We start from the raw sequence: 10,278 nt of genomic DNA on the forward strand, positions 1-10,278 counted from the left end.
ACATATCTGTGGAATTGGCACAGCTAGTGGCTTTGATTAATATATTACTCAATGTATGACTTCATTATAAGAATATTACATAGGACATTTTAAGGTAGATCTAACTTATTGTTATATTGATTTACATAAATGGGTAGGGTTGGAGGATATAACAACTGCGTAAGACATTGGTTACGCGGACCAATTCTTTCTTGAGCAAATGGTCGGGTGGCTGAAAATAAAAAAATATATTTATTTTTAGACCGCAAACTGACTGCAATCATTTCAAACCTTGATTACATTTGGGGACATTGCCCTACGTGGGGTGCCGTCTTTCGGATAGGACGTTAAAACGGGTGTCCTGACTTTGTGCTCATTCAAAATCCCATGGCACCTATCGTAAGAGTAGGGGTGTTCACCCCGGTGTCATGGCTAAATTCCCAAACTGGCCACATTCCATCATGGCAACCTAATCATCCCCCTCATTCCTAATTGTCAAATATCACTCCTCACCTCTCCACCTGATAGCTGATGTGTGGTGAGCGTTCTGGCACAAACATGGTCGGCGTGCATCACTGAGGTGGGCGCTGTACATTGATGGTGATTGAGGTGAGTTTCCCTCTACTATGTAAAATGATTTGAGTACCTCTATTGGTGGAAAAGCGCTATATAAATCCAATTATTATGAATCATTATTATTGGTAAACGATCACGTCTCTCTGTTATGCGTTGGGGAATACTTGGGAACAGATTTCCAAAATGAAAACCAGTTGGAGCTGATTTCCTGGTGTTTTTACAGTCTTTTATGTCCAAAAATGAAAATTCTATAAAACATTTTTTTTTAAAAATGTAATAATAATAATTTGCTCAGAAAACTTGGGGGGGCCAAATAAAACCAGCTGCGGGCCAAATTCGGGCCGCTAGTTTGGGAATCATGCCCTAGACCAATGAGCCCTGCTGATCTTGATCGAGAAATGCTTGGGTATTTTAATAGCCACCCATTACACATTTTCAAAGACAGGGCTTGCTGGTCTAGGAGTATGGCTATTTCTTTGGGTGCGAGCGGTCCAGGGTTCAAATCCTGGCTGAACCCCCCTTTGTAAAAATCCGGGCTTTCAAGTCTGACCCCTTGCCACGTACACAGTGTGCTTCTAAACACTCCCACTTCACTTCTCCCTGGGCCCGGCGTGTTGCTGACTTTACAGTGAGCTGCTCTCTCCCTTTGACGAATGGATTCATGTGCTTCTCCAAGAGAGTGCACCATAATGCATATTTTTATCCCATATTCAGCAGTGGTAAAGTCGCTAATGGGAACTGATAGCTTCAGCCTCCCAAGATGTATCCCACCATGTACCATCGCTGATCTCCTGTTTGATATACTTGATCAATTTTAGTCCAGGCAGCTCAAAGGTACATCATACTAGTGCAGTGCTTTTCGGAGGGTAGGCCTACATTTGTGCTGTATCATTGCAACCATGCTGATGTCAGGTCAGGTAGAGGTGAAGGATATCCATTCTCCAGCTAAATGGACCCTAACCTAATAACGCCTGTGACACATTTAATGATAAGGTGCTCTATCTCCAACCACCACTTTACAACAACTGGCGTCTTCACAGCTACACAAACAACAACATTAAGGATTTGGCAGATAAGGAGTTGTTTCTGTTTTATCTTGTATTTCCTAAGATTAGATCAAAGATAGGTAACATACGCACACACAGACACACACAGACAATCTGCGGAAGTGAATCAGATCAAGAGGAACATCATGTCTGTTTTTATCTGTCGTCGTCTTTAATCAAATCTAGGATAACTGTGAGGCCAGGCTTGGACTGATTTGGCCATAAAACCATAGGGAACGCTCAATTCTTCCCCAGTATTCTTTGTGCCCCATGGCTAAACTGTATTCTATTTCACTCTGATTCCATAAATCCAATTGACATGTGGGTTTTATCTTGTGGATGTGCCCCACAGCTAAACCCTTAACTCAACCTTATTGTGGCTATTTCTCAAACAGGACATTTTGGGTTTGAATAGCTGCAAGAACAAGCCGATATTTTCCTTATTATCCATTAGGTTGTAATGATTCCAATATGACGGTAAGATCGCTGAAAATAAAATGAAGGGTAAAGCGATAGGGAGAGTATAAGATTTAGCAGGAGACAGTGATTGTGAGATAGAGATGGGGGGAGAGAGAGAGTAAATGGGAGCGACATCTCAGTCATGGAGGTGAGGATGATCGGAGTTCAAGCTAATCATTGACAAAATTATCATGCGTCTGCCTCAAAGGTGTGTGCGGGTGCGTGTGCTCCTGAGTGTATGAGTCAGTGTTTGTGAGTGTGGTTGTGCGTGTACAATGTATGGTATGTGTCAGAAAGAGGGAGGGGAGAGAAAAGGAGGGAGGTAGAGAGAGAGAGAGATAGGGAAGTCCAACCAGGTTAGCCTGTCAGATGGATACTGCACACCTCCTGGGCTCCACATGTAGACGCCTCAGTCTCCTGTACTCGTTCACTTCAATCCCTTCATCTTCTAATCTTCATCATGGATCCCTCACCACCTCAACATCCGGACCCCTGATACTTACACAGAAACAGTCCCTCAGACAGAGACCAGCTTATTTCTTCTAAAGGATTTTGGAAAACTCTTGAGAGCATAATTCTTCTTCTTCAGGCTCCAATATGGCAACATACCTTTTCTCCCTCTTCCTGACAGTGATTGTCTGGCGCGGGGATTTCTGTTCCCTGGGGGAGGGCAGGAGACAGTGGCAGCAGCCCACCACCCCAGAGCCCTTCACCCAGAGCCAGTCCTTCTTCCATGGGAACTTCCCTCCAGGGTTCCTCTGGGGTACGGGGACCTCTGCCTTCCAGACCGAGGGGGCCTGGGACTGTGACAGTAAAGGCCCCTCAATCTGGGATCACTTCACCCACTCAGTCCCCCACCGAGGTGATGGAGGTGTCGCTGACACGGCCAGTGACGGCTACAACCGCTGGGAGGAGGACGTTGAGGCGCTGGGTTACCTCGGGGTGCGCTCTTACGCCTTCTCCCTGTCCTGGCCCCGAATCTTCCCCGACGGTGTTGCCACAGGTCAGCCCAATAAGGTGGCTGTGGAGCACTATGGGAGACTGCTCGACAGGCTCCTGGAGAGGGGAATTGAGCCGGTGGTCACCCTGTTCCACTGGGACCTTCCCCAGGCCCTGCAGGAGCACTACGGGGGGTGGAGGAATGACACCCTGGTGGGTTTGTTTGATGCATACGCTGCCTTCTGTTTTCGAACGTACGGGGGCCGTGTGAGGTACTGGGTCACCATACACAACCCCTACCTGGTGGCTGTCCAGGGGTACGGGACAGGGGTGCACGCGCCTGGAGAGACAGGCGACGCCACCGTCCCCTTCAATGTGGCCCACAACCTCATCAAGGTAAGGCAGGGTCAAGGGTTAAGGGTCAGAAGATGAAGTTGCCCCATAGTCGATGAGCTTAGGTCAGTTTATTGTTTTCCCTCCAATGGGAATGGTTAGGATTTCATAAAGAAAAGTTGTTACTAGTTCTGTGTCAAAGGGCAATGGATTATTTGTACCCATTTGGGAGAGGGGTCAGGGGGTTGAGTTGTAAATTCGAACCCTTTGGATAGACTGACTCGTGTGAAAGGGTCTGTTGAACAGACCATAGTACAGACTAAGACCCCGTTTAGTCAGACAGCCTGTTACTGAACTTCGTACTTCTGTGGGTTTTATCAGCTGATGTCGTCAGTGAATGGTTGCGTCTTTCATTGGGTTCAAGACATTGCAAAGAAAATGAGTGAAGACATAACACTTGAATAGCCATGGTACATGCTGTGCTTTATTCAGTCAATCAGGTTAAACTAATCCAAATGGTTTTATGTTGTGATATTCAATATTCACTGTGCTCCTTCAGCAGCTATTAGCAGTCATTGACCTCTTGGTAAAAAGTGTGTTTACCTTCTGCCATGAGAGGTTTATTTCAGCTGCAGTACTGTGATTAGTAAACAGGACACTTAAGGAGCCACTGGGGGTCAAAGTCTGTGACAGCAACAGTTTTGCGGCTTCATTAATAATCAGCTTTGTCCCAGTGCATATTCACACTGTACAGGTCCGATGTTTGTAGTATGTGTAATGTCTCTGCCATAATGCAATGCATGTAACAGACCTCCATTTGATTTATTTCTAATGTTATTTTCATTTCCAGGCGCATGCCAAAGCGTGGCACACCTATGACACCTACTTCCGGCCGACTCAGAATGGTCAGGTGTCCATCGTCTTGGGTTCCCATTGGATGGAGCCTAAGAGAGACCAAGTCACACCGGTCAATATCGAACTCTGCCAGCAGTCCATGGAGGCGGTGCTTGGCTGGTTCGCCAATCCCATTTTCAGTGATGGGGACTACCCAGCTTCCATGAGATCCACCCACAGGGGGATTCTGCCTGAGTTCACCCCAGAGGAGAAGCACTGGGTGCGGGGAACGGCTGACTTCTTTTCCCTGTCCTTTGGGCCTAACAACCTGCGTCTGGGCCGGAGTCTAGCCCACTATGGGCAGACTGTGTACCCGGACATGCGGCGGGTGCTGGGCTGGGTGAGGCTGGAGTATGGGGACCTGCCTGTGCTGGTGGCGGAGGGGGGCTGGTTCTCAGCTGCAGCTGTGGAGAGGGAGGATACAGATGCCATCTACCTGATGAAGAGGTTCATCAACCAGGTGCTGCAAGGTGAGGAGGGGGCAAGGAGGAGGAGGCCGAGGATGGGGGGCGGGATTTCGGAAAACAGAGGTCAACAAGAGAGAGTACATACAGTACCAGTCAAAAGTTTAGACAGACCTACTCATTCATGGGTTTTTATTTATTTTTACTATTTTCTACTTTGTAGAATAATAGTGAAGACCTCCAATCTAGGAAATAACACATATGGAATCATGTAGTAACCAAAAAAGTGTTAAACAAATTGGTAGACACCCTTTGTCTTGATGGCAGCTTTGCACACTCTTGACATTCTCTCAACCAGCTTCATGAGGTAGTCACCTGGAAGGCATTTCAATTAACAGGTGTGCCTTGTTAAAAGTTAATTTGTGGAATTTCTTTCCTTCTTAATGCGTTTGAGCCAATCAGTTGTGTTGTGACAAGGTAGTATACAGAAGATAGACCTATTTGGTAAACAACCAAGTCCATATTATGGCAAGAACAGCTCAAATGAGCGAAGAAAAACAACAGTCCATCATTATTTTGGGGCGGCAGGTAGCCTAGCGTTGGGCCAGTAACCGAAAGGTTGCTGGATCGAATCCCCGAGCTGACAAGGTAAAAATCTGTCGTTCTGCCCCTGAACAAGGCAGTTAACCCACTGTTCCCTGGTAGGCCGTCATTGTAAATAAGAATTTGTTCTTAACTGACTTTCCTAGTTAAAGAAAGGTAAAAAAAAAAAAATGAAGGTCAGTCAATGTGGAAGATTTCAAGAACTTTGAAAGTTTCTTCAAGTGCAGTCGCAAAAACCATAAATCGCTATGATGAAACTGGTTCTCATGAGGACCGCCACAGGAAAGAAAGACCCAGAGTTACCTCTGCTGCAAAGGATAAGTTCATTAGAGTTACCAGCCTCAGAGATTGCAGCACAAATAAATGCTTCACAGAGTTCAAGTAACAGACACGAGACTGCGTGAATCAGACTTTCATGCATGAATAGCTGCAAAGAAACCATTACTAAAGGACACCAATAAGAAGAAGGGACTTGCTTGGGCCAAGAAACCAGGCAATGGATAATAGACTGGTGGAAATCTGTCCTTTTGAGTCCTAATTTGAGATTATTGGTTCCAACCGCTGTGTCTTTGTGAGACGCAGAGTAGGTGAATAGATAAACTCCACATGTGTGGTTCTCACCGTGAAGCATGGAGGAGGTGTGATGTGTGGGGGTGCTTTGCTGGTGACACTGTCTGTGATTTCTTTACAATTCAAGGCACACTTAACCAGCATGGCTACCACAGCATTCTGCAGTGATACGCCATCCCATCTGGTTTGTGCTTAGTGGGACTATCATTTGTTTTTCAACAGGACAATGACCCAACGCACCTTCATGCTGTGTAAGGGCTATATGACCAAGAAGGAGAATAATGGAGTGCTGCATCAGATGAGCTAGCCTCCACAATCACCCAACCTCAACCCAATTGAGATGGTTTGGGATGAGTTGGACCGCAGAGTGAAGGAAAAGCAGCCAACAAGTGCTCAGCATATGTGGGAACTCCTTCAATACTGTTGGAAAAGAATTCCAGGTGAAGCTGGTTGAGAGAATGCCAAGAGTGTGCAAAGCTGTCATCAAGGCAAAGGTTGGCTACTTTGAAGAATCTAAAATCTAAAATATATTTTGATTTGTTTAACACTTTTTTGATTCCTACATGATTCCATATGTGTTATTTCATAGTTTTGATGTCTTCACTATTATTCTACAATGTAGAAAATAGTAAAAAATAAAGAAAAACCCTTGAATGTGTAGGTGTATCCAAACTTTTGACTGGTACTATACATTTAACCTCTGAACTGTTGTGCTATTTGTACCTCTTTGGTAACAGTGCGTCCTCATCTCCTTCGTTCTGTGTTTGTCTGTGTCCAGCGATGGTGTTTGACGGTGTCAGAGTGTTTGGCTACACAGCCTGGTCTCTGGTGGATGGTTTTGAGTGGAACTACGGCTACAGTGTGAGACGAGGTCTGTTCTACCTAGACTTCAGCCAGGCCAACAGAACCAGGGTTCCCAAGACCACTGCTCAGTTCTACAGGCAGGTCATCAAGGACAACGGTTTCCTCAGTGATGAGATCACCGGAGAGGTCAAAGGGCGTTTCCCATGTGACTTCCACTGGGGCGTGGCCGACTCCAGTCTACAGGTGAGGGGATGAGAAGGGGAAGAAAGGACACGAGAGAGGGAGGAGAAAGGAAAGAGAGGGTGATGTTAATTTTGCAAAACTGCTCTGCCTTCGTTGCTTTTGATCTCGAACAGAACAATAAGCAAGCTAGACGATGCAAACAAAAACAAAAACCTATATATTTCTTCTTTTATCAAAGGTCAATTTCTATCCCTTCTCCCCTCAATTCACCGACCCCCACCTGTACAGCTGGAACCTGACAGGGGATGGGGCACTGCGTCCTGTCCAAGGGGTCAACCTCCACATCAGGGGGGCACAGTGCACTGACTACCTGGCCATCAGTGGTCACGTGAGCCTCTTTAAGTCCACAGGGGCATCTCACTACCTCTTCGCCCTCAACTGGTCCCTAATCCTTTCCCAAGGAGATCTGTCTAATGTGGACACAGAGGCCCTAAGGTAGAGACACAAACTGTATAATGTGTATTCAAATGTTTACCATACATGCACACATGCAAACACACACTAAAATGCACGCCTGTATGCATACATACTTTGCATTTCAAACTCTTTCTAACAGGTACTACCGCTGCTTCCTCACCGAACTCCACAAGCAGGGCCTGGAGGCTGTGGTCACCCTCTACTACCCTACTAACAGAGTCCCTCCGCTGGGCTTGCCCAGCCCGCTGCATGCCTCTGGCGGTTGGCTGAACCAGAGCACGGTGGAGGCCTTCCAGCGCTATGCAGCCCTCTGCTACAGGGAGCTGGGGCCCTGGGTGAGCTACTGGATTACCATCAATGAGCCCAACAGACTAGTGGATGCCTACAAGATCGGGGAGGAGCAGCATCTGGCAGCCCATAATCTCCTCCTGGCCCATGCTAGGGCCTTTAGGCTTTATGAGAGGGAGTATCTCAGCCAACAGGGAGGCCTGGTATCCCTGGCCCTGCACGCAGACTGGGTAGAACCCGCCAACCCCTTCCTGGAGTCACATGCAACAGCCGCTCAGAGATTCCTGTTGTTTGAGCTTGGTCGTTTCCTAGACCCACTACTAGGGGGCAGAGAGGGGGAGGGTAAGAGTGGTAGGTACCCTCCAGAGGTGAGGAGGTACTTGGAGGAGAGGGCAAGGGTGATGGGCCTCCCTGGATCCCCACTACCGCACTTCACCGCCCGGGAAAAAGAGGAGCTAGGAGGGGCGCTGGGCTTCATTGCACTGAACCACTTCACCACACGTCTCGTGTCACCACGTCCCCAGTCTCCTCAGACTGCCCCACCTAACCCCCAGCAACCTCCAGACCATGGCTGCCTGCTGATGTCTGACCACACCTGGGCCTCCTCTGGTCTGGAGCAGGCAGTGGTCCCCTGGGGCCTCCGGAGGGTGCTGCGCTGGGTAAAGGAGAGGTATGGAGGGGCCCTGCCTGTTGTAGTCACAGCCAGTGGGGTGGATGACCAGGCCCCTGTAAATGATCTGCTCAGGCAGCACTACATCAGGAATTACCTGCAGGAGGCCCTCAAAGGTGAGCCTCTCTCTAACCTCCTCAAACTCCCTTCAAACCCTCCAACTCCATTCCAATGATAACCCACTAGTTTGTTCTTATCAGAAATAACCCTTGAGGTACTATAGTTATTTCTATTGTTCGAAATAAACAGACCTCCTCTCTGCAGTTTCTTCTGCAGACAGGTAGAGTAGGGCACTCATTAGCAGCTTTAAGTTTGAGAGGTCGAAGGTGATTTTTCTCACAGCTCATTTCCTAACACACCACAGCGCACGGCCGTATCACATGAGCCCCCTCATAAAACTCATGGACCTTGCTGTATAAGAAACCTTTGAGCTCATAAAGTTCATCCCAGTGAGAACTGTCCTGTCCTGTACTGAACTAAACGTTCTGTGCAGTACTTTAGCCACAATATAGCTTCAATTGGTTTATGGCCCCCCACACAGGCTACAGCTTCTCTGTTGACATTGCTTTTCTGTATGTAGAAAGAGGGATTCTGAACTCACCTCTCCCTGTTTTCGCTCCTCTCCAGCTCGTCAGTTGGATGGAGTCAACCTAAAGGGCTTCTACGTCTGGAAGCTGCAGGATCGACACGTCCCTGAGTTCGGCCTCTTCACCTCTTCCCACCACCAGTCCCGACCCAAAGCCTCCATTGCAGCCTACAGAGAGATCATCGAGCGCAGCGGTTTCCCTGGCAACAACGTCACATCCTCCTGTAGGATCATTGACCGCAGGGCGGTGTGTTCCATCTGCGCTCGCATCTCAGAGAACAAACTGCTGCTGTTCTTCGCTGCATGTCTCCTCCTTACGTTAGCTATGCTGGTGGGGGTCGTCATCGTCGTCGTCAGGGGGAAGAGGACTAGGAGGAGGAGGAGGGTGGGTTTGCCGGTGTGTCCCATCCCGCTCGGGAGGAAGTGTCAGCCGTGGGAGAGAGTGTCACTACAGAGTGTGACGGATAGGACCCGCGTGGTCCGCCGTTAGTCAGGGCCTCATTCATACTGAGTTTTTTCCTGTTGTAGTGGCCTGCAGGTTTTACACACAAGCCAAGCTTCTGGGAGAGCGCGATGATCCCCTTTTGAGTAGTGGTTCTTAGGGACAGGTCTAGGATCAGCTTACCCTCCCCAAAGCCTGACTTTGAACTTCGAGGAAAAACTACAAATTTAGATCAGTGTCTAGGGGGCAACTTCATTATACTCCACAAGCCCAATGGGACTGTGCTCAACGCGGCGGGATCAGCAAGGGCCAAGGGGTCATCTTCCCCGAGTGACAAGTAGAGTCTGTCTGTCTGAGCCCTAGACATCCCACATATTGATGATCAATGTACAGGCAATTAACATAATTGACTGTATGTAGGCTATATGTTATCACAGACAAGAATATGATGTTGCCATGGGACTGTTTTGTTGTTTCGTTGTCAGGAGTTGGCTATAACTTGACATCTTCTATGAATGCTGCTGTTGTGATGTACTGATCATGTATTGTGTACAAGACTGGCCTGTTAGTAGGACTTGTTGGTGTGTGTCATTGTGTGTCCTCACCTGTCTTATAATTTCGTGGGTACTTATATTTGTCCTATTTCACACGTGTACAAGTGTGTACAAGTGTGAATTTCTACGTGTGAATTGTAAATGTTTTACATTTTTTGGCATATCCCAACTCTCCCTGAGACACCCTCGGAGAGTCTTTTGTATATTTGTAATAAGACGCTCCTAACATAGGGAGTCTGCGCTGATGGCAGTAGTGGTTTTCTCTCTGTGCTCCAGAGACAAAACCACTTGAACATGTTATCTACAAATGGCTAACTCAAGCACTTATTATAATTTATTATTGTCAATGATTGTGCAACTTTTTTTGTGAAGATGATGTGCAATGTTTGCTGAGTTCAAAACATTTTATTCTGTAAATGAATCCAAAATAATGAATTATATATGAAATAAAATGAAATCGTTGTGCCAGAA

At 47.3% G+C, this 10,278-nt stretch overlaps 1 protein-coding gene across 1 annotated transcript; it reads left to right on the forward strand.

Annotated features, from left to right (window-relative positions):
• The first annotated feature begins 2,314 nt into the window (after positions 1-2,314).
• On the forward strand, positions 2,315-10,278 carry klb (klotho beta). Its single transcript, XM_014199804.2, has 6 exons — positions 2,315-3,395; positions 4,183-4,696; positions 6,582-6,850; positions 7,029-7,285; positions 7,407-8,341; positions 8,853-10,278. The coding sequence occupies exons 1-6, from the start codon at positions 2,658-2,660 to the stop codon at positions 9,299-9,301; spliced, it is 3,162 nt and encodes a 1,053-aa protein (XP_014055279.2). The 5' UTR covers positions 2,315-2,657; the 3' UTR covers positions 9,302-10,278.

The sequence above is a fragment of the Salmo salar genome, chromosome ssa05, assembly GCF_905237065.1.
Source record: "Salmo salar chromosome ssa05, Ssal_v3.1, whole genome shotgun sequence".
NCBI lineage: Eukaryota > Metazoa > Chordata > Actinopteri > Salmoniformes > Salmonidae > Salmo > Salmo salar.

Coding starts and splice junctions, on each gene's coding strand:
- klb (XM_014199804.2), top strand. CDS start 2,658: ATGGCAACATACCTTTTCTCCCTCTTCCTGACAGTGATTGTCTGGCGC. Junction 4,697..6,581: donor CATCAACCAGGTGCTGCAAG/GTGAGGAGGGGG, acceptor GTCTGTGTCCAG/CGATGGTGTTTGACGGTGTC. Junction 8,342..8,852: donor CCTGCAGGAGGCCCTCAAAG/GTGAGCCTCTCT, acceptor GCTCCTCTCCAG/CTCGTCAGTTGGATGGAGTC.